Below are 25,463 nucleotides of genomic sequence, written 5' to 3' on the forward strand. Positions count from 1 at the left end.
AAGCGCTTACATAAGGGAAGAGAAACAAACACAAGACAAAAATACCCTGACATGCATACATAAGAAATATCACAGTGAAAGCAAAACGATATACATGCACGCCCACGAGTATCCCGTTTAAACAACGGTCATGGAGTATATAAATATATACAAACCCTGTGCCAACAAATAGGAGATACAAGGAACAACCTGGCACAGTCAAAAATAAGAGACAGAACTCCTAACAAAATATCAGAGACAACGGGGGCAAGCTAAATGTATACCCTACCGACACGGTTGGCTGCTAGGTGGAACGATCCTCTCCCTTGGCCTTCGCTTTACCCTTACCTGGAATGATAGAAAGTGTAACGCCCCGCTCCCACTTATGGGTGTTACTCGTGAACAATTACCCGAATTGTCCACCTGCCCGGTCTTTGATGAAGGGCGAACCATGTTTCAAGAAGAAACGCCCTAGGTGGGAACTAGGCTCGTCCTTCCCTTCCCTTAAACCCCAGGATTTACTAGCAGAATTGGGCTTTAAACCACACCGCATTTGGTTAAAAAGAAACCTAGCAAAGACGCCCAATCATTATTTTCTCATTTGAATTTAATTATTTTCCGACCAAGAATTTTACCGGGCTCCAAAAATCACCATTTAAACCAATCCATTGATGGATCACCAATTTTGGAGGAAAATTCATCATTTTCAAATTTTCAAAATTTCGGCATTAATCTCCAAAATGCCCGAAAAATCCCTTTATTTTTGAAAATTCCTCCGGGGCCCAAATTCAATTAAGAAATGCCCCAAAATTCCCCAATTTTTTCCATTTTTTTAAAAAAAATTGGCCGGTGGGGCCCGCTGGCCCGCACGGGGCCCCGCTGGCCGCTGGCTGCGCGGGCTGGCCGTGCGCTCGCTTGCGCGCCCCGACCACCCTCGATCGGCCGCCCGCGCACGGCCTCTCGCGTGCGCGCACCCGCGCGGCTGGCTGCTCCTTCACTTCCTTTTCTTTTTTTCTTTTTTTTTCTTCTTTGGCTTCCTAACCCAAATTTTCCAGAATTTAAAATAAATAAATAAAATTCACATTCCTTCCATTTTAGCCTCTTTCCTCCAAGATTAAGGCTTAAACCATGCTCTTTGAATATTACACAACATACACTATAATCTCCTTCCATTTCACTTCCATTTCACACATGAGCCTTACACAATCTATTGTTGCTCACATAACATCATTCATATATGAATACCACACATGATCAACAACAACAAATAGGCTTTCATAAGCCATAAGGCCACAAATTAAATGCCACATGTCTAGGCTTCTCAAGTCATAAATTACATCAAAACAAAAGAAAAATACACCAAGAGCTTCCAACCACAAGCTTGCACTTTCCCTTTTTTTCTTTAATATAAGAACAACCTACAAGGGGAGGATAAAACCTCATGAGCCACAAAGCTCAGTAAGGGTGCATATGCAAGGTAAGTAAAAGCATAACAAGTCTATGTAATAACAAATGCATGCAAGTATGGTTAGGTCATTCCATCCTCACAACCCAACATAGTTTGAGGCATCAACCTACCACTTCTTTCCCACCCCTATGGCCATAGGTCTCATGTACAAGTAAAGCATGCAAAAAGATACATAAAGATTTATGCAACCTACTTACAATGCAATGCAAGGCCTCCACTACTTGGAGTCATCCCTTACCTCATTCTTGAACCTTTAAATCTTGATTTCAAGAGAGCTTCCATCTTCTTTTCTCCCATCTAAGATGGCATTCAAACAAGAGCTCACTTTACACTCAAGCACCCTTAAATAAAGAGAAGAAAGAATGAACTTACCTTGATTTCTTCTTCTTCTTCTTCACTTTTCCCTCCATGGAAGACTTCTCTTTCACTTTCTTTCCTTCTTTGAAATGGCAAAACTTGAGACAAGGGCTTACTTTCCCTTTAAATACTACTCTAGTCTTGAAATCTCCATTTCAAGACTTCATCTTAGACTTTGATTTCCAATTGCTTTTTGAGAGAAAATCCCAACCATCCATCTCTTTGGATTAAATACATCTCTCTTGGAAGAAACACAATCCATGCCATTTTCTTCCTTTAAATCTCACCCATTGGATTTACTTTGTCTTTACAAGACTTTATCTCCATCATTAAAAGAAAGCACACCTTTAATAGGTTGGCAATCCATGCCATTTCTTCTCTTTAAATCCCCACCATAGGATTTATTCTCTAATTCAAGAATACATCTCATCCATTGAATTTATATTTATTTCCCATTTAAATTAATGGGTCTAATTTCCACCATCACATGAGAGACCACTTGAAAGACATAATACTTTCTTTCTCATTTAAATAAATCCCACAATTTTCCAAGCATTAATGGGTGACCATTTTCCCATTTTTCATTAGATTTATTTAAATCTCATATTTTTCAAGGCATTAATGGTGACCATTTACCATTTTCTTTTGGATTTTCTTTAATCCATATAATCATGCCTCTTATTAAATGCTTGAAAGACCATTTAACATTTCTTTTACATTTAATTAATTCACTCAATTATACTTGAACCACAAAATGCCAAGTGTCACAACAAGACACTAACCTTGGCTTCCAAGTTTAATCTCATCTCTCCAAGTGGCATTACCACATTAATTCACAACTTAGAGAAAATATAATTATTCTCCTCAAATAATTTAATATCCACCATTTTCCCTATTTCCAAAATTAAATTTCCTTTATGGAATTAAATTCCAAAATTCTCAAATACTCTTTGTGAATTTATTAATCCCATATATCTCCACATAAATACCAAATTGGGATTTTTATTCACTTACACACCTAATTTCACATAGGAATTATTTTTAATTTATCAAAATACCCTTTATTGGATTTCTCTATCTAAATTACCAAAATACCCTTCTCATGGGCATTCTCAATCTCAAGGATCATCATTTTCTCAAGGGCATTTTTGGAAGTTTACTTACTTCCTTTCCTGTTCTCTTAACACCAGTTACACCGGGTGTTACAGAAAACAAGGTGAGTCGCAAGACTCAGCAAGCTATAAGAAAAGAAAGGCTATACAGTAAATAGAGGAGACCACCCCAACACAGTCCCACGCGTACACACAAACCATGTGACGCAACAATACAATAGTATAGCATAATAAAAGCACATACCGGTCCTTGGGGCCCACATAAGACACCTGGCACCCAAGTCCCATACCAACCTGCCGTTGCCCTGAAAGGCAACATAGATCTCCAACAAACCTGGGCGCGCTATCCCGAATCAGTACTCTTGTCACCCGTCCATGTCGGTACTCCCGACACCCGAGCCATAGGCTCCCTCGGAATAGTACTCCCGTCCGAGAACTATATACCACCAGTAGCCATGCAATGCACATAAAATGCAATGACATAGTGAGCATCAACATAATACATGGCGCCCATACATCCAGGCATCAGACCATGCTTCGCCCACATAGTGAACCACATGCGATGCATATGCCCGTGCTAGATGCATCATAACCAAGCTAGGATGTCCGTGACCAAGCATAACCAGATCATGAAAACCCAAACATGCAGCCCGTACCCATGTGCACACCAAAACATGCAACAAGAATAAAATATAACTAGTCATGCTATAATCACGTAACAGCAGAGCTAGTCAACAGTGCTTGGCACCGGTCAACGGTCAGTGAATAGGAGAGATCAGTCGACGGCCTAAGATAGACCGTACAACAGTCACTCTGTCACCGAACAACCGATCTTTGCTCCCACTGCACAACCGCTCTAGCCTATAAACAACCAAAAATCCATAATAATACTCAAACAGTTAAGAACCTAGCCTCGGGTGAGTACGGCATCATTCTCATAGGCTTGGGGGTGGCACAAACCCCCGTAGGCAACCAACGAATAAAATCCTAGAGACCAATTTAATAAATTAAATTTTAAAACAAACTGTTTAAAATTCCATAATTTATTAATAGCTGAAACAAGCGAAGGGAGCTCAAATAAATTGACAACGAAAGAAACGTTGAGGAGGGCATAAAGAACTTGCCTTTACGAAGATATCCTTAGACTTGTTTTGGCCCAACGCGGTAAAATTTATATAAACTGCAACACCCCAATAATTCGCCAAAAGTAACAAAATTGGACTCTAAACGAAATTCCGACCGTACAGAATATTAATTACTAGCTTCTTTACATACTTGGAAAATTAAATCCTTGATTAAACTTGATTTAATCCTGATTTTCCTCCAAAATCTTCCAAGTTTTCTCCCGCGCGCATGTTGCTTTTCTTCCAAAATTTTTGTTGTTTCTGCTGTAAAAGAAACGCTCAAAATCGGGCTTAAATTGAAGCAAAACCAGCGGAGGAGGGGGAGCCACGTGGTAGCTCGCGGGCCAGCAGCTGGGAGGCCACCGCCTCAACTGAAACGACGTCGTTTCGGACGCCCAAGGCTGATTAAAATCAACCAAAAATCCGGCCCTCGCGCGCGCAGCACCCGCGTCTCGAACCCGCGACCGCCCTCACCTTCGCACGCCCGTGCCACACGTTGCCTTCATACATATACCATACTGCATTAAATTTAAAGGGATCTTCGGTCCCTTTTTCGAAATCGCGCCAGCCCCCTCCAACTTCCATTATTTACACACACACCCCTTATACTATTTACACTAACGCCCAAAACTACCAAAAAATCCCATAATTTAATTTATTTCAATTTTTTTCTTATTCCAGAAATATTCTAAAATAATTAATTAATTACCCTAATTTCTTTTAAATTAAATTACCTCGATACTAATAATTAAATTAATTTATAATTTATGGGGCATTACAGGTCCACATTTTCCTTCATGGCTAAAAACACAAACATCTCTTTTAACCTTATACATTTCCAAAACTGGGATATCAGACACAATTCCATACTAGTTTTGGGACTTGGCTTTACACATTGAATACATTGATCTCTCACAAAACCAGATTGATGGTGACTTGTCCTCCGTTATGCTGAATTTCGCTGTCGTTGATATTAGCTCTAATAGAGGGTAAATCATACCAAATGTCACAAAATTTTGTGTCCTTTTCAATTTGGTCACTAAACTTCAATTCCTTGCAAAGTGATAATAAAACTTTAAAATGTTTTACAATATGGTCACTAAAGTGATTTTTGGATAATTTCTCACCAAAATTGCTGACGTGGCAATGGCCACATCATCGCCACATTAGCGCCACATCATCGCCACGTTAGCAATTTCAGCTAGAAATCATCAAAAAATCACTTTAGTGACCACATTACAAAACATTTTAAACTTTTGTTATCACTTTGCAAGAAATTGAAATTTAGTGACCAAATTGAAAAGAACACCAAATTTTTGTGACTTTTAGTGTGATTTACCCCTCTAACAGATTTAGAGGGAAACTACCACATTTCTCTTCAAATGTTAACGTATTTAATATTGCCAATAATATTTTTTCGGAACCTATTTCCACTTTCCTTTTCCAAAAGGAAAACAAGCAAAATACGTTAAAAGTTTTGGATGCTTCATATAACCTTCTGTCATGCAACCTTTCTCATTGTTGGATGAATTGGCCATCCTTGATCCATGTCAACTTGGGAAACAACAACTTGTTTGGTGAAATTCCCATCTCAATGGGTTCTTTATCCAACCTTCAATCATTGCAGTTGAATAATAATAAGTTATTTGGATATATACCTTCATCATTGAAGAATTGTCAATTTTTGGATTTCATAAATTTTGGTGGAAATTAATTAACAGGGACTATACCAAGTTAGTTGGGAAATATTAGAAGTCTGTCAATTCTCTGCTTAAACTCGAACAGATTTACTAGTAGCATTTCACCAAATATATGCCACTTTTCTTCTCTTATAGTACTAAATCTTGCCAATAATACCTTATGTGGAAGCATTCCAAATTGTTTAAATAATATCAGTGAGTTGGTTGCCACCAATAAAACATCTTTTACCCTTCTAAAATATTTCTATCTTTCTACGTAAGCGAAAACATTTGGGGAGCAAAGACTTTGGTTGTTCATAAAAGGGAAAGAATCAGAGTACAAAGTAGAGATTCTATCACTTATTAGGAGCATTGATCTTTCAAGTAACAGTTTGTCTGGATCAATTCCTTATGAAATATCAAGTCTTCTTGAATTACACTTTCTAAATTTATCTAGTAATCAATTAGTTGGAAAGTTTCCAAAGAAACTTGGAAACTTAGAAACATGAAAATGTTAGAGTCTCTTGATGTCTCGAGAAACCATCTTTCGGGTAAAATTCCGCAAAACATCTCAACCTTGACATTTTTGAGTGACTTGAACTTGTCGTTTAACAATTTATTTGGAAGGATCCCTACAAGCACTCAACTCCAAAGCTTTAATGAATCTGGATTCATGGGCAATCCAAGACTTTGTGGAGCTCCCCTCAAGATAAACTGCATTGATCAACAGAACTATCCAAAAACAACATTTGCAGTTTGTAAGGATGTTAAAGAGTCTGAAATGTTTTGGTTTTATATTAGCATGATACTTGGATTTATCATTGATTTTTGGGGAGTTTGCGGGACTCTTTTATTGAAGAAAAATTGGAGATATGCTTATTTTCAGTTTATTGATGACATGAAGAACGACATATATGTCATCACAATTTTAACAATGAATTAGATGCATAGAAAGTTTGAAAGGTCAACCGATGAAGATTGAATGATGCCATCTTTCTTAAGATATTGCTTGAAGTCTTATCGATAAAATTCTAGCAAAAAATAGAATAAAATTGTACTTTATTGCGGGCATTTACTCTAAATTAATTTGCTCATTTTGGTTTCTTTAGAATAGGAAAAAAGAAAACTAAAAACCATGTCTAAGCACAGCAAAAGTTTCTCAAATCAATGTGCTTTTGTTGTATTGTTGTAGCTATTTGTGTTGGAATAACACTACCCGTCATTTATATTGAATCAAACTATATATTTGGTCTTATCACTATTTTTTTTAACCTCTTTCGCTTGATTTGTGATATATGTAGTTCAATCCTATTGCTAAAAAGTTAAGTCTTTATTTTATTTCTCAAAAGAGAGACATATCATTTATATACTTTAACGCCAAAAAGAAAAAAAAAAAGTGACAGGAAAAAAAAGAAAATGGGTATTTGTACTTTTAGGGGATAAAACTAATAGAATTATTAATGAAAATTGGTTATGATACTATATATGAAGAGTTATGATAAATAAATATAAAAGATGTAACTTTCTTACATGTATTTTTATGTAGGTTGTGGTTTCAACTGTGCCTTTCAGTGTGGATATTTTTTATAATTTTTTATGTATTCTAATAAAAAGTTCATCTTTATGTCTCATATTTATGAAAATAATTTATTACTGATTTTATTATCCATTTTTGTGTAATTTTTTTAAAAATATTATTTTTCTAAATAGATATTTGGGATGACAATTTTATCCAATTCAATGGATATTTGATAAATTTGATCAATTTAGATGGATATGGACTTAGATTTTACTGTGCCTATGATTCAAAAATGGCTTAGATTTTACTTAGATTATGGACTAATTTACTTTTACATTTTTTCACATATACATTAGAATTTTATTTAGATTTAGGAACTAAGTAAGGTTCAAGGTTACATCTTCCCATTTTTTTCTTTATTTTTCCTCTCAAATAATCAATTAGAGCTACTTTCCTCCGCTTAAAAGACAAGTTTGGTACTTTTATTTTTACTACAAAGAATTATGTGTAATTTTTTAAGATTAATTATGTAATTGTTTAAAAATTAGTGTACTTGGTCAATTTTTTCAACATTGTGGTCATTTTATTTTATTGAAAAATGATGTTAAAAAGATTCTCTATAAAAAAAGCTATATTAAAATTAAGTATTCAGAATTATAAATTTTGAATGAATATGTGACTGACTCTTTATAACTGAATAAAGATTGTTGTTTTTTTAAATTAAGCTCAATTTGTTTTACTCTAAAACATTTTATATTAAAAATACTTTTAATATTAAAATTCAATAAAAAAATATTTTAAGTTATTTTTAGTATTTGATTTGTAATTTAAAAAAATGAAATCTACTCTCTTAGTGCATACAAATGCTAGTATGTTAATTTATTTACATATCATTTGCACCTTACAAATGAATTAAATAGAAATCATTTGCATAGTTTTATCTTAAATTAGTTTAATTGATGTGGACATGTCCTAACCATTTTAAAAAAAATTATGAACCAATTTGATGAAAAAAAAATTCATGAGGTGTGAGGATAAAGTCTTAAAAGTTAGAGGGTGTATAATTAATTTATTTAATATTATTAATGATTGGAGTGTCGAATTATAAACTCTTTTAACAAAATATAAAATTTAAAAAGTTGTAAACAAATTTAAAATTATAAATTTTATTCTTTGATTTTATTAAGTATAGAAAAAAAAAGATGATTTTATCTTTCATTCATTTTACTTTTTTCTTTTTGTCCCATTTATTCTCATATTTTATAAATAAAAAAAAACTATTAGATATCTACGCTCACAATCAAATTTAAGTCTGAATTCAAAGATGAGAAAAATAAATAAATAATAAATATTTAAATATAAAAATATTTTAATTATCTTTAATATTTAGCAATAAGATAAAATTAAAACATAATATTAAATTTCAAAAATACTTGATCAAAAATATTTAAATAATTTTTATAATTATCCAAACTTTCAAAAAATTTCCATATAATTTTCCCCTTAAACAAAAATTATGTTTTTCTTTTCTCACCGTAATTTGGCATATGACATTCGTGTACGCTTGTTGATTCCCATGGCGGTGTGTGGTTTCTCCGGAGTGAGCCGTAAGCCAACGACAGAGAATATGGCAGCGTTACTTGTCGGCCCTTCCATGGCTTCCCCTTCAATTCTGAGGTACCCAGTAACGAATTCGATGACAGCGATGAATTTTGTTCATCATTTGCCAAAAACCCACATGGTCATCCCTTTTCGGGGAGCGGAAACGTGCTTCAGCTCGAGCTTTTTCTCTCTTTGCATACCGAGAAAACAGTTTCCGAAGTCATTTCAAGGTGAAATCTTCAATACCCATATTCTTTCTCTCTTAGTTTCTTTTCCGGTTTGGTATTTCATCATCTTTACTGTTATTGTGCTTCAGAGAGAGTGGCTCATTTGGTTAATCTAGACTAATCGGTTGCAGTTCTGATTTGACAAAGTCATTCGCTTCCTTAATTAGTTTGTTCGTTTATTGCTTATTTGTTTCAATCTTTTGATTATCGTTTTTGCAATTCTGCGATATAATTGGATAAGGTGTTTGGGTACTTCTTGTGTCATAGTTCAACGAGAAGTGTTTCTCTTTCTCAATTAATGAAGAAAATTTTCTAGGATTGATTAATTAGATAGAGTTTTGGGAACTTTAATGGCAACAATTTTCTTATGTTGGCTGCGAGGTGTCATCTAGCCCTTTAATGGCCAAGAGCCTGCTCAATTTCTTGCTCCTAGGTTTTCTAGAAGGTTAGGGGAAAAGGTTAATGCAATATGAGGGTTTTTTAGAGGAAATTGATGAAATATATTGTAAGTAGATTAGAGAAGATTGAATTCTGGATTGGTGGATGTAGTGTTGAGAAATTTGTTGATCAAGAGTGGCTGTCAAAGGATTGATCTTGCAAGGCAGATCATTTTGCTTATTTTCATTGTAGACCATATGGATAGAAGGAGTCTTGATGACTGAAGTATAATAATGCATAGCTAAGAGAAGTGAAAGGCTAATAGATGCCAACCATGAATAATCTGTTGAGAGAGAATGTGATCATTACAGCAATACGGGCTTTAGCAGGGGAGGGGACATCATTGTAGTTGAAGACTCTTAAATGACAAAGGGATGGTTGTTGGCCAAAAAGGGTGCTGCTCTAAGGTGTGGGAAAGGAAGAGATGACGTATCTTGTAGTTTAATTGAGGAGAAAGCCAATAGGAGTAGGGAATTACTAAAGTAGCTTCCTGAACTTGGTGTTGATACTATCTGATATTACCTGGTTTAATTCCCCTTTTCTATGAGTTAGGCTTTTGGTTGTATGTAAACACAAATGATCTTCACCCTTAATTCATAACCATGATCAACCTCTAAAGGGGCTGGAAATGCTAAGCCATGTGTTCATGGCAAATGTTTTCACTCTTAGAATGACCAAGTGTAGAGTAGAAAAAGTGGAACAGTTTTTTCCATGCATTGCCAAAACAAAATATTTTATTGAGTGATTTTTATTATTATAATGGACTGGAGCGGATCTAGAAATTTATGTAGGGGGAGGCTGAAATTTTTTTTTGAGATGTAGAACTATACATCACAAATTTTGGGGTGGGTTGTAATTTTTTTTGGACTAATTTATTATTAAAAATTATTTCTTATATTAAAAATATTTTTTTAATATAAAAAATTAATTTTAATTGTGGGCTGACGTGTAGATCCGCCTGAAATGCATGTTTACTTTTCAGTGGAGCCTCAGTGATACATAATGATTTTTCCTTTTCCTTTTTTTTTTTTTTCAATTTTTGCGAGGAAAAGCATGACTTTATTTGGTCTATTTCATGTAATGCCATTGAATTGGTATAATCCTTTTTCTGGTAGTGCGGTCAGTTGCAGCTCCTTCAGAAGCCACTACTGGGTTTGATGAGATGGTTTCTGGGACCAAGAGGAAATATTATATGTTAGGTGGAAAGGGAGGGGTTGGAAAGACAAGCTGTGCTGCATCTCTTGCTGTAAAATTTGCTAACAATGGTCACCCTACTCTTGTGGTTTCAACTGACCCTGCTCATTCTTTAAGTGACTCCTTTGCTCAGGTTTGAGATGATTCTTTCTTGTTCTTTCATCAAGCTTGGTCGAGTCATTATCTATGCATGCATATATTAGATTCTTGCATGTCATTTTTTTTGGTGATAAATTGCATTCTATGATTTTATATATATATATATATATATATTCTAGGATTTGACTGGAGGGATGCTAGTGCCAGTTGAAGGACCTGATTATCCATTGTTTGCCCTGGAGGTGAGTGGGAAAGTATTACTGAAACTTCATTTTGTTGATAAATTTTCTGTGTACCTGTGATGGACGCTATATCTCTCGCATTTAGTAAGTTTATATGGTAGTACTATAACAGATAAACCCTGAGAAAGCTAGGGAAGAATTTCGCAGCGCAAGCCAAAAAAATGGTGGAAGTGGAATCAAAGATTTCATGGACGGCATGGGCCTTGGGATGCTTGTTGAACAGGTAAAACTTTGCTTTAGACACACACAAAGCAATGATGTAGAGCAATCATCTATACATAGTTAATTCAAATGTAGGATTCGTAGTTTGAACTATCAACAACAATCCCCAGCCTTAATTAGTACTAGGTGGAGTACATAAATCCTAGCTTGCCAATCATCTTTATCTATGATTATATGACTCTACATGAATCCTGGCTTGCCAATCATCTCTATCTATGGTTATATCTTATGTGAAACTATTATACACCATGTTATGTTTTTAATGATTTTCCACCAAGTTTCTTTGGTCTTCCTCTACCATTTTTGTTACACAATTTTTCCATCCATTTACTCGACTCTCAAATGCATCTATCTGCCATCTTCTCATGCGTCCAAATCATCTTAATCATCTCTTAGGATCTTAACTTCAATAGAAACCATTCCTACCTTTATGATACATAATCTCATTTCTAATTTTGTTTTTTTGTGTGTGGCCACACATCCACTGTAATATCTGCATCTCAAGTATGTTTATATTTTGTATGTATTTGTACTTAATTGCCCAAAATTCTAAGCCATATTACTTGCACTTGTCCAATAAAATTTCCTTGTTAGCTTAAAGCAATTTTATGTTTCCATAAAATGTTGGATGCCTTTGATTTTATGAGTCACATCCACAATAATCTCCCATTATTTTTGAACAATTGATCTCATATATCCAAATTTGATCATTTCTAAGAATAACTTGATCTTCAAGTCTCACGATGACATTATCTACACTTATTATCCTTACTGAACTTACATTCCATGTATTCGGTTTTTGACCTACCCAACTTGAAACCTATAGATCTAAGGCATTCCATCTTCAATGAAATGCTTTTTCTTTTGTTGTGAAAGCTTAATGCCTTGATTTTTGTATTTCTAAAGCCAACACTGCCCCATGGAGTATGCCCTCAAAGCTCTTTTCCAATCTTCAATCTATGGCTGATACAGCCTGCATTATGTTTCCTTTGTTGCCCACACAAATTCAATCGCAACATACAGAATATTTTCTGTCTTCTTCACTATATGATGCTTGATTAAGAAATTACTGATGACACCAGAAGAATAGCTTCACAATAACTGTTCAATTACCTTACGATTTCCTGTATTTTCTACTCTTTCTGAACTCTGTTTGATTACTGCTTCAAAATTTTCCCCAAATAAAATGTTAATTTGCTCATCTATGTCTCATTAACCTTTTGACCATCTTCAAATTTTTAACGGAAGTTGGGAGAATTAAAGCTGGGAGAGCTGCTGGACACACCTCCTCCTGGTCTGGATGAAGCAATTGCCATTTCCAAGGCGCGTGACAAGTTTTTATCTTTTATGTGTTTCCTTGTATGATGCTTAGGCATTTTCTTTTATTGTTGCTGACTTGCTAATCTCTTGCCAGGTTATGCAATTCCTTGAATCAAAAGAGTATAATATGTTTACAAGAATAGTTTTTGATACTGCCCCAACGGTGAGAAAGAGGTGGAACTTTAATTCATTTTGTCTGAGATTATTTCTTGAATCTGATGGACATTCCTTGCAGGGTCATACACTTAGGCTTTTGTCCTTGCCTGATTTCTTGGATGCATCTATAGGGAAGATATTGAAGGTAAAAGTCTTTTCCCAAGTTTAATACTGATGTTGTACACTTTCAATGTGAAATTAACTCATTTATTAGCTGAAAGAACATGTTTTTTGCATACTTTTATCATATATGTAAGTGGTTGAACCGGTTTCTTATTTTTCTTGAATGAGAATCATTTGGAGAAATGCCATTCCCTGTTAGAACTGTTGGATCATTTGGTGTATATTTTAAGTCCAGCTCCTAATGTCTTAGCTTTCCATCAGTAAATGTGATATATATGGTATCAAAGTCCTGATTCCAGGAGGTCTATGTCAAGTTTGTGTTTGTCCAAGCTAGTTAATCCAAGCAGGGGTGTGTCAGATAGCTTGTGTATATATTCTCATATCTAATAGTTGGGAGGGACAATTGATAATCTAGCTGGAAGAACACTAGAATTTACTCAGTTTACAGTCAACATGCCATTTTAGAGTATGTCATACTTCTATATATATGAGCATGAGTTCTTCCATTACCCTTTCAGTTGGAGAAGGTCAATCTTGCAATAGTATTCTCTTTGTTCTTTTTGACTTTCAACCAAAATTTTGATGGTTTCAGAAAAGGTTGCTGATTACCTGACCTAATTATGCTGCTACTTTTGCAGCAACTCAGTGTTCCTATTAACCCGGTAGCATCTTTTAGCATTGCCCTGACAGCATGTGAAGCTTACACATAATTCAGGGCCTGGACATTCTAGAGCTGGGCATGGTCTGAGCCTTACTCTACCCTTCACTCAGAGAGAAAATGGATGAATATGTCCGCCCTGACAGAGAGTTGAGGGCGAGTTTGTGAACATTATAGAAAATCAAGTGTCCTTTCATCATATTTTTTATGCCTAATTTAGTCTCTCATCCCTATATCTAATGCATATGTTGCCCATGCGCCCTAAAAGATGGTACCATTCTTAAGAAAGCGGCTAGCATTCTCTCCCTTCTCCTCCTGATCCCCCTCCCCCCTTTTTCTGGCAGCCACGTTTCATTGGCCAAATGTCTGATTACTGGAATGTCTTACCTATCAATGTGGCATGTTTACAGGCCTTGAACTGTTTGGGCATACAATATGCTATTCGCTGGCTGTTTTTCATGGTTTAATCAAACATTATTGGGTGTGCTTAAGCAATAATGCTGCATGTTGACTTGGTAGATTGTCCTGCTGTACTTTCCTCCTCCAGATTGTCATCATGGACTGTATTCCATCACATGCTCTCTTAGAACCTGTAATATAGATTTAGTGTTTCTACAAACACTAAAATGTGTTTCTATTATATGTAGAGACCACCATCTTTCATGCTATTTTACATTATCATTGACTACATTAAATGTTTTCCCCTGTACAGCTTAAGCAGAAGCTAGCTTCAGCTACTTCAGCCATCAAATCTGTCTTTGGCCAGGAAGGAACCCAGCAGGATGCTGTAAGACTTTGACAAGGGGTTGATGTTTGATTATGTTGTCAAAAAAAGTTAGTAACATCCTATGCATGCTTTATTGTGCAGGCTGACAAATTAGAGCGTTTAAGGGAGAGAATGATAAAAGTACGGGAGCTTTTCCGTGACACAGATGCAACAGAATTTGTCATTGTAACGATCCCCGCGGTAAAATCACATTTAGATCTATACAACCATTCAATATGCATCTATTAAGGGATGCATGTCTACTTAAGTTTGCTAAAACAGAGGTTATAGCTTCAAAAGAAATGTTCTATTATCTTGCTTTTAAAGCGTGTGCAGCTGTGGATAATTTATTATCCATAAAATGGGTCCATTTGTGTCATTTTCCTTTTGTGCTGAATAATTTACATGGATCTTATGCTTGCATGCCACCAAAATGTTCAGTTCACTCTAACCTGGCACTAGTTAAACCATCAAAAAGAGAGAAATACACCAGTTTGAAATACTTCTAAATACCAGGATTGTCATCACTGGTTGCACCCTGCAACCTTTTTGATTAAAAAAATTGGAAAACAAATTATAGCTGGTATTTGGACAACTCTCATTGGCACAAAGGTGGTTTGGTTTAAATCTGTTCTACCATGAATTACACGCTAGAACTCTAGAATGAACCTCATTGCTATTATTTCAAGGTTATGGCGGTGAGTGAATCATCAAGGTTGCGAGCATCCTTGAAGAAGGAAAATGTTCCTGTCAGGAAACTTATTGTTAATCAGGTCCTTCCTCCATCTGCCTCTGACTGCAAATTTTGTGCAATGAAAAGGAAGGTACAATCTCTACTTCTTTCCCCAGATTGTATGTCTATATGTTTGACTGATAAATGTTGAAGTATATTTATGCCTTGGTACTATTTTCATATTCATGGAAGCTTGATTCATATTTGGCATAGGTAATTTAGAAACATTTGTAAATCTTCTTGCTTTGATATCTGATCTGATCTGAGTGCCAAGCAGTGGATTGGAAAAAATCCCAACTCCCCCCACCGCTCCGGGGAAAAAGAAGGAAAACAAAAATAGAGTAATCCTATAAGTCACTCCTGAGCAAAATCACTTGCTAGCCATGCCGTTTCTTTGAGGGCTTCACAATTTTTGACGGGCTTGGTACCAACATTTAGCTTAGCAATCCTTTTATGCTTTCCCTCTATAATTGAGTCTCTACCAAGATAAAATTTTCATGTTCCTTGTTTACTAATTTTGAGTAGTTTTCAGAATAAGTATTTTGCTCAGGGACAGCGGAAACCTGAGCAGCCAATCTGGTCCCTGAAACCCCACAAATAGAGGGATCTGTGGAGTCTTCAAGTCTGCCAATGCCTTTTCTCTTTTTGGGAATTGGGATTATCATTAAAAGATGAATCTGTAGTATTGTTAAGTCTATCACTGCCATTATTTTCCTTTGGAGGAGTCAAAATTTCATTCAATGATTTTCCAGTTGTCATCCCCGTATTTGATATATCATTGCCATCTAATCATTATCTCAGCACTTCTGAGGCATGATGCCCTGATCTTGCAAGTTAGAGCCCCTTCCATACATTTCGTCCTCATCTCTGATAGCAGAAGAATTGTGTAGTACATCAATGGAAATGCAATGCTAGCGATCTTCTCATTCTGTTCTTGTAACAATTTGTTGCCTTCCATGACATGTGTCACTTCAAACAATGTGGACCTCTCCTTAGTGTCTCCATTACACTTGGCACTTCTTAAATTATTGCACCATTTACAATCATTATTTCCACCTAAGCTTAGGCTGATATGTGTTAGAAGAAATATGGGAAAGAAACATAATAAAGGATATACTGAATTCAATTAATAATATTTTTGACTAGTATTTATAGACAATTAGCAATATAAGGCCTAATTAGAATAAAGATAAATCTAATCTAAAATTAAACTTAAACTGACTTAATTATGATATTATGATTATTATTAACATTCCCCCTCAAACTCAAGAAGCTAAAAAATTAGCTCTACTGAGTTGGACTTCCAATTTATGAAAGCACCTGGGTAGATGAAGTGATAGCTGCAACTGATGTGGACATCATGATGGATGGCAGCTGGCTGGAGAAAGCAGCAACAATGCAGCCAGTGAGAGGCGCAGCTGGAAAGATGCATGACTGGAAAGAGGCACGATATGTATACATGAGGGTTCCTAATCAAAACCTCTTATGGTGAATGCAGCATTGCTAAATTGACCTTGATTTTGTGTGCTTTTTTATCTTCCTTGGAATTGATAACTCCATTAAGTTGGCTCTAAATAGATTGATTCTCAGTTCTGACCGTACCTACACAAGGTGGATATTCATTGCCTTCCATAATATGTCACCTCAAACAATAAGGATTATTCCTTTGTGTCTGCATTACAATTGGCATTTCTTAAATTATCACAGTTACAATCAGTATTTCCCCCTAAGCTTAGGCTGATATGTATACATGAGGATTCCAAATCAAAACCTCTTATGCTGAACACAGCATTGCTATTTTGACCTCCATTTTCTGTGCTTTTTTTTTTTTTTTTGTATTGCTTGGAATTGGTAACTCCATTCAGTTGGCTCGAAATAGATTGATTCTCAGTTTTGGCTAGCTACACAAGGTGGACATTCAAGAGCAACAGAAACTATCTGTTCCCTTCCACTGACAGATTCAGGCTGCCAGTATCCATAACAGAAGTTTGTTGAGCATCAACTTCTGAATGTTGATTTTGTTGATTATACCATCCCAACTGAATGGAGTTTCAGGGAAACTACCTGTTCCCTTCCACTAATAGTCAAGACCATAAAGTCCAAATGGGGGTATAGCCCTTCAGGCTTTACATTCTGGTAGATGGTTAGTTATTGTGTTGGGATGGTAAAATCAACATTTAGAAGTTGATGCTCGGGAAACTTCTATTATGGGCACTGGGGGCCTGAATCCTTTAAGAGGAAGGGAACAGGTAGTTTCAGTTGCTTGTGAATTGTCCACCTTGGGCAGCAATAGCCAAAAATGAGAATCAGTCTATTTCAAGCTAACCGAATGGAGTTACCAATGCCAAGGAAGATAATTAAAAAAAAAACACAGAATGAATGTGAAAATAGCAATGCTGAATTCAGTGTAAGAGGTTTTGATTTGGAATCCTTATGTATGCATATCAGCCTAAGCTTAGATGGAAATAGTGATGGTAACTGGTGCAATAGTTTAAGAAATGTCAATTGCAATGAAGACACTAAGGAAGGATCCTTATTGCTTGAGGGGGCGCATATTATAGAAGGCAATGACTTGTGACAAGAACAGGTTGTTTCAGCTGATCTTGAATGCCCATCTTGTGTAGCTAGGGCCAAAACTGAGAATCAATCCATTTCAAGCCAACTGAATGGAGTTATCAATTCCAAGGAACATAAGAAAAGCACACTAACTCAAGGTCATAACAACAATGCTGCATTTACCATAAGAGGTTTTGGGTCATGGAACATAGGAACATTAACAGGCAGAGCTATGGAAGTGGTAGATGTGATGATTAGGAGAAAGATTAATATTATGTGCTTTCAAGAGACGAGATGGATAGGGAAAAAAATAAAAACTTTATCAGAAACTAGATATAAAATATAGTACACAAGAAATAATCGAGCGAAAAATGGAGTGGGGATTATTATGGATAAAAGCTTAGTAGATGAGCCAGTGGATGTAAAGAGAATAGGGGATAGGATTATTATGGTAAAGGTTGGTCTAGGAAGAATGACTATGAATATCTTTAGTACATATGCACCACAAGCGGGGTTAGGTGAGAGGATAAAAGCAAAATTCTAGGAGAACCTAGAGGGACTCGTACAAATGATACCAAGAGGAGAGAAAGTGATTATAGGAGGTGACTTAAATGACCACGTGGGTAGAGATGAAAACGGCTATAGAGAGGTACATGGAGGGTATGGATTCGGGGAAATTAATAATGAGGGTAAGTCTATTCTAGATTTTGCTATGGCATATGGGCTCATCATAACCAATACTAGATTCAGAAAACGGGACGAATATTTAATCACATATAAAAATGTCACATCAAGCACCCAAATAGATTACTTCCTCATGAGACAAGAGGATCGGTTATGTTATAGGGATTGTAAGGTGATACCAGTGGAGTGTTTGACTACTCAACATAGACTTTTGGTACTTAATGTCCAAGTAAGAAATTAGAAGAGAAAAAATCACATAAAACAAAATTCAAGAATTAGGTGGTGGGATTTAAAAGGGGAGAAACAACTAATCTTTAAAAAAAAATTAAGGGATAGAAGGGAATGGAATAAAGAAGAACAGGCAAACGAAATGTGGAGGGAAATGGCTACTGCCCTGAGAAACATGGCAAAGGTAGTCATTGGAGAGACAAATGGTAGAGCTCCAAACCTTAAGGAGTCTTGGTGGTGGAATGAAGAGGTACAATTGAAAATTAGAATTAAGAAAACTTGCTATAATGTTGTATATCAGTGTAATAATGAAGAAAACATAAAAAATTATAAAGAAACAAAAAAGACAGCAAAAAGAGCTGTTAGTGAAGTAAGGTCAAAAGCATATGAGAATCTATATAAACGACTTGATACAAAAGATGAAGAAAATGATATATATAAATTAGCTAAAGCGAGAGAAAGAAAAATAAGGGATCTAAACCAAGTGAAATGCATAAAAGATGAAAACCAACATGTATTAGTGAATGAGGGAGCGATTAAGGAGAGATGGAAGGAGTATTTCACAAAATTATTCAATGATCGTGAGAACACAAGAGTTAGGTTGGGACATCTTAGTAACTCCAAAAGGAACGTGAGCTATACATTTTATCGATGCATAAGTTCAAATGAAATAAGGCAAGCATTAAAAAAAATGAAAAGTCATAAGGCGATGAGATCGAATAATATACTAATAGAAGTATGGAAATGCATAAGAGAAGATGGTATCTCTTGGCTAACAAAATTATTTAATGCGATCCTTAAATTAAAAAATATTGTAGATGAGTGGAGGAAGAGTATTTTGGTTTCTATATACAAGAACAAAGGAGATGTTCAAAATTGTGAAAATTACAAAGGAATTAAGTTAATGAGCCATACCATGAAAGTTTGGGAGAGAATAATAGAGCAAAGACTCAGAAAAGAAACAGATGGAAAATCAATTTGGTTTCATGCCTGGTAAGTCAACAATGGAAGCTATATACCTACTGAGGCACCTAATGGAAAGGTATCGGGATCAGCAGAAGGACCTGCATATGGTGTTTATAGATCTAGAAAAGACCTATGATAGGGTCCCTAGAGAAGTATCATGGAGGATTTTAGAGAAGAAATGAGTCTGAATAGCCTATATATAAGCTCTTAAGGACATGTATTACGATGCAGAGACAAATGTCAGAACATGCGGAGGGGATATTGAACTGTTTAAAATTACAATGGGACTGCACTAAGGTTCTGCACTAAGTCCATACTTATTTGCTTTAATAATGGATTAACTCACTAAACACATTTAGACAGAGGTGTCATGGTATATGCTATTTGCAGATGACATAGTGTTGGTGGATGAAATAAAAGAGGGAGTGAACACTAAGCTTGAGTTGTGGAGAAACAATTTAGAATCTAAGGGATTTAAAACTAAGTAGAAAGAAAACAGAATATATGGAATGTAAATTTAGTAAGAATGCAAGAGTAGAGGATGTTATAATAAAATTGGAAGACCAAATCTTACAAAGAAAAGACCATTTTCGATATTTGGGATCAATGATTCAAAAAGATAGAGAAATTCATGAGGATGTCACGCATAGAATCAAGGCAGGTTGGCTAAAATGGAGAAATGCATTGGGGGTGTTATGTAATGGTAAAATCCCATTAAAACTGAAAGAAAAATTTTATAGGACAACTATAAGACCAGTCTTATTATATGGCTCGGAATGTTGGGTAGTTAAATACCAATATGAGCAAAAGACAAGCGTAGCGAAGATGAGAATACTAAGATGGATGTGCGGCCATACAAGAAAAGATAAAATTAGAAATGAGGTTATTCGTAATAAAGTAGGAGTAGCGCCAATTGAGGAGAAGGTGAGAGAAACTAGACTAAAATGGTTTGGTCATGTGAGAAGGAGATCAAGAGATGCTTCGGGAAGAAGAGTTGATGAAATGGAATAATTAGTCAAAAAAAGAGATAGAGGTAGACTTAAGAAGACTTTGGAAGAGACATTAAAGTTTGATATGAAGTGTATGGTCCTAAATGAAGATATGATAAAAGACAGAAATATATGAAAGTCTAGAATTCATGTAGCTGACCTCACATAGTGAGATAAAGGCTAGATATGTTGTTATTTTCTGGTTGGCCGCTGAATTAGATTTGACTGTATCAGAAGCTACAGTCACAAATTTGAAGGCCAAGGGATTTCCACCTTTATACAGAAGCTTCAGCTTTGTTCTCCTTTCCTTATGCACATCATACTCCTGCCTAAACCTTGTTTTCTCAACTGTTGCTCGCCGCAGACAGGTTTTGGTAGCAATTCCAACTCTGCATCAACAACTCCTATGGAATCAACCTTGACATTGACTAGTATCCTAATTTGAATAATTGGTGTCAGGGTTGTGGTACCACTCCTGGAAGCAAATTGGGTCAAACATCCCAATTTGCGGGTCAAGAGTGACCCAAATTGCTTTGGGTTGCAAATTGGAGTGCCAAAAATGCCAATCAAGAGTTTCAATTGTCTAGAAGGGCTCAATTAAGGGGTTCGGGGTTCAATCAAAGGCTAAAACAATCCATATATCCAAAAGAAATGTTTTTTTTTTTTTTTTCGCCGGGGGGGGGGAGAGAATAAGTGAGATAGGCTATATCGAGAGGGGAATAATTGAACTTACTGGAGTTCATTGTCGATGGCCACTATTGTGACTTCCTCGGCCTCCTTTTCTTCCAAAATCGCCAAGAGAGGGTAAAGAAATGGTGATTCATTGAGGACTTAGAGAGAGAGATCAGATGGAAAAATGATGGTTTTAGCCATTTGGGGGCATTTACAATTCCCCCTCCTTGTATTCCTAATGGTCCCTGCATGGGCCCTTTAGGTTGCCCAAGGTCTACCTTGATGCAAGACTTATCAAATGGCCCAATGGGCGCTGTATGTGTGTGTGTGTGTATTGGCCTAGTTTTTCAAGGCCTATCAATTTTGGTAAATTTATAAAAGCTCTAAAACATCAATAAAAGTATTAAATTTTTTTTTTTAAGTAACAACAAGATTCACAATTTGGTTAGCATGAATTTATTATTGACCCTAGTAAATTTTCAAAACTTACCTCAATCCAAAATAGTGTATTGACCAAGCCTACCCCCATAATACCACCTATAGTCCTAAGTTTCATGCCCCCTCCCTAGCCTTGTACCACATCCCCTAGTGTATTGTGATTCTAAGAAATAGGTTTTGTGTAACAAGAGACTTGGAAGGACCCCACCTAAGAAATAAATCATCATGGTACATGGAACGGAACAGGGGATGAATGCAAAATACATTTTGAAATGTGGTGTGATAGGGTTAGACTTGCATTGAATTGCTATTAGAATCTAAGATACCTTAAGAGAGACTTGTCTTTAATAATTAGACATCAAATAAAATAATCCAAATCATCATTATCATCATCAATGACCTTATCCTAACCAAGTTAGAGTCAATGGCATGGCATTCATAATATCAGTTAACTTCTAACAATCACATTGACAGTACAAATTCATGAGAAGAACAATGTGGCAAAATTTTATGCTAGATACCCTTCCTGATGCAACACTCTAGCAAAGAAAATGATGAGATAAAGGTCAATGGAATAATCCAAAATGGTATATTATTTCTTCAAATTAATCATGTAAAAACATGCCCCTAAACATGATAGGTAATCACTTTTCACACGGTTGTTTTTGCAAAACTCCACTTTCCCTAGATTCATTATATTTTATTCTCCCACCTTAGAAAATCTTCAAAGAAATAAATACAAGAAAAAGTTGAGATATTATTGGAGCAGTAAATTCACTATTCAGATGATATTATACCTTGTTTTGGAATGACCATACAAATTTTGCTCGTTATCAGGGTGCAAATGGGTTCTAGTTAACTGCCTGCAAAACACATCCATGCACGTCTACTTGGTTGGTAGCCAATTTCTTACACCTCTGCCATATGGAATGTCAATTCGTAGTGCTGCCCTAATTGCATTCTCAGTGGTTTAGGATTTTAAGAATTGCCTCTCCTGTACTTGGTCGTGCTTGGGCTCCCCGTCTAGGTAATCTAAGACAAGTAGTCTTTATAAGTTTTATTATAATTGGGTCTGACTTGATTCAGATCCAAGCATTGAGGGAATGTGATCCAGAGGTTTGAAACTGGATACAAATTATAAGATCCATCTGAGATAAGAGTCAAATTCAAGTTCAAGTGGATTTAATTAATTTAAAAAGTTCATACTAGATTTATGCAATTTTTATGCGATGAATATGGTGATTATACCGAGTTTATACTCTGTTACAGTCAATTTATTAAATATATATGTGTATATATATAATATGCAGAGACAAAGGTACCAGCAACCAATCAGGATTTGGTTCTGACTAGATCTAAATTGTTTCTGTACCTGTTTACAGCTATATATAGTAATCTAGTTTCGATATTTTCATGAAGTTAACATGCGCATAGGAAGACGGTCCTAGCTAAAGATTCCATGTTTCTCGAGCACATTGAATGGTTATGCTAGTGTGCACTTCAAGACGGCAAATATTGGTTCTCACACAGGGCCAACTCATGAAATAAACTTAATTTGTTGATTTTATAACTATGCTATATAAGCAGATATGCAATTGAGAAACTTTGGTAATGTGCATAGACTACTTTAGGAGACACCTTGCAGGTTGATATTTCTCCTCATCTTCCTGTAGGATCAGATTCAAGAATTCCAAAATTTTCTATTTAATTGTTTCAGGATCAGATGCGTGCTCTTGATATGATACGGAGTGATCCAGAACTATCTGGCTTGACACTGATTGAGGCACCCCTTGTTGACGTGGAGATCAGAGGTGTCCCCGCTCTCCAGTTCCTGGGCGACATTGTTTGGAAATGAAAATCTGCTTGATGATATCCGGATTCAGTATAATTGGTAACCATTCTAACACTCCCCTTACTTTACATATTTAGACCAAGTTGCCTTCAAACTTGCATACTGTATAATGATCTCTTATGAAAAATAAGAAAGGGAAATGGTATCATAGTTATTTTTTCAGCCAAATTTTGATGGTGTTGGTTTTAACTATTACTGTGTTAGATTTCATTTTAGTGTACATATTCCTTGATTTATATATATATATATGTATATAATATTGATATATCTAATAAATATTGTATGGCACTTACACTAACACAATAATATTACATATATACATGCACATACATATACATACGAGGGTATTTTTGGTTATTAAAGGATAACTTATCCTTGTCTCGAGGTGTTATCAGATAGACATGAAGGGAGAGACTCGGCTCTTGCACAGTCCTCGCAAGAACTACCATCAATCCCAATGTACTACATGTTCGTTAAAAACTAAAAGAAAAGTAGTGCTAAAGTTTACCAAAATGTGGCTCTTCATTTACGCATCTGCCTTTTCTGATATATTGATTTTGAGCATGTAATCAACATTTCTGCGACTTGGATCGACAGTTGCGGCAGTTGCTTGGACTGACTGTTGTTGAGATCCGGTCACACGCTGGAAGTTGGCTGTTCACGCCCCTTTTAGAATGGTTTGCCGCTGGCTCGACTGTCTCTGTAAAGACAAACTGCCATGGAGATGCTGGCTGGACACCGAGCTGATTCATCTTTACACAAGGATGTGCATAAAGCTGCAAAGATACTGAGTTACATTACAATGTAGAAGGACAAATTTTATCTACCGGGTAATGGAATTTTGTGTTTTGTCAGTAATTTTAACTAGTAGACAAGCAACATCAAGAGGAAATGAATAAAGCAAATGTTGCTTAGCATGATTTGAGCTCTCTTTTCACTTGGATTATTTGAATTGGTATTTGTGAGCTAATGTTTGTGCAAATTTAGATGAGGAAGCATGGACATGGCATAGATGGTAAGTGCCATTTGAAACCTTGTAGTTGTGGAGGTTCTGCTGCACTTGAGTAATGCATCAGTTCAACGTGGATGCGGTGAGGATGGGATTTATATTTATGTTCGATTGAATAATTATTTTTTTATAATTTTTTATATTAAAATAAATATAAATACAAATTATTTTTGTTTTTAATATGGTTATTGGGACAAGAGAGACAGAATTGTTTCTGTCTTAATGTAATCGTGAAATAGAAACACATTTTTAATATTTTTTTTAATGTTATGAAATGGTTTTAAAATATTTTTAAAATTATATAAATGACTTAAAAATATGTAGATATATTTTTTGTATTTCCTGACATTTTGAGATGTGAAACATTTTGGAAATGTCAAAATAGCACTTGTTTTGATGTTTTTGTATCTCAAAACAATAAGGACAAAGATGGATATGCCAATACTCAAAAGGTGCATTAAGTAATTTTTACATATTTTTTATTTTGCATTTTACATTAAACATTAAATTATACAAAAATAGTCAAAATTTATCGGATGTTATCCAAAGCTTATAATATTTTTATTTTAGTAATAATGAAAATAAAAAATATGAATATATTTATACTAATTATTTTGATAAGTATTAAGAGTTTTGGAGTATAACTATTAACCTTGAACAATCAAACTTAACAAGATTTTTAGGGATTTTGTTTTTATCTAAATATTTTCAAATGGTACCATTGGTAAAGATTTTTCTTGATAATTATACATTTCTTTTGATACAAGAAAATTGAACATTTGTACAATTTTATTAGTTATTTAGATCTTTTGGTGTAATTTTTTGTATGGGACTTGAAATATGCCTTTTAACTTAAATTGTAACTATTTTTTAGTTGTTCTTAATGAAATTTTACTTTAAAAAATAAAAATAAAATAGCATAAAAAAACATAAAAGGATAAATTAAACTTAATACTAGTGCTAACTATTTATTTACTATTATATCAAATTTATTTTGGTAAATGGTTCAGATGTCCTCAAACTTTTGTCTGCTTCTGCTTCATAACAGAAC

The 25,463-nt window shown here is 35.2% G+C and overlaps 1 protein-coding gene across 2 annotated transcripts; it reads left to right on the forward strand.

Moving 5' to 3' along the window:
• Window positions 1–8,777: 8,777 nt before the first annotated feature.
• LOC127797285 (ATPase GET3B) lies at window positions 8,778–24,334 on the forward strand. 2 transcript variants are annotated; one of them, XM_052330053.1, is made up of 12 exons: window positions 8,778–9,070; window positions 10,621–10,832; window positions 10,978–11,040; window positions 11,153–11,263; window positions 12,511–12,585; window positions 12,677–12,745; window positions 12,818–12,883; window positions 14,232–14,306; window positions 14,388–14,486; window positions 14,975–15,109; window positions 23,269–23,442; window positions 24,001–24,334. In XM_052330053.1, exons 1-11 carry the CDS (start codon window positions 8,815–8,817, stop codon window positions 23,404–23,406), a joined length of 1,299 nt encoding a protein of 432 aa, XP_052186013.1. In that variant the 5' UTR covers window positions 8,778–8,814; the 3' UTR covers window positions 23,407–23,442; window positions 24,001–24,334. The 2 variants fall into 2 exon arrangements, with proteins under 2 accessions (XP_052186013.1, XP_052186014.1); XM_052330054.1 differs by having other exon boundaries at window positions 10,630–10,832.
• The last annotated feature ends 1,129 nt before the right edge of the window (window positions 24,335–25,463 follow it).

Source organism: Diospyros lotus, chromosome 3 (genome assembly GCF_014633365.1).
Source record: "Diospyros lotus cultivar Yz01 chromosome 3, ASM1463336v1, whole genome shotgun sequence".
NCBI classification, from domain to species: domain Eukaryota; kingdom Viridiplantae; phylum Streptophyta; class Magnoliopsida; order Ericales; family Ebenaceae; genus Diospyros; species Diospyros lotus.

Bases quoted from the DNA above. Each gene is read 5' to 3' on its own strand.
- LOC127797285 (XM_052330053.1), top strand. From the start codon at position 8,815: ATGGCGGTGTGTGGTTTCTCCGGAGTGAGCCGTAAGCCAACGACAGAG. The intron at 10,833-10,977 runs GTTTGAGATGAT...TATATATTCTAG, and splicing joins TAAGTGACTCCTTTGCTCAG to GATTTGACTGGAGGGATGCT. The intron at 11,264-12,510 runs GTAAAACTTTGC...TTTTAACGGAAG, and splicing joins TTGGGATGCTTGTTGAACAG to TTGGGAGAATTAAAGCTGGG.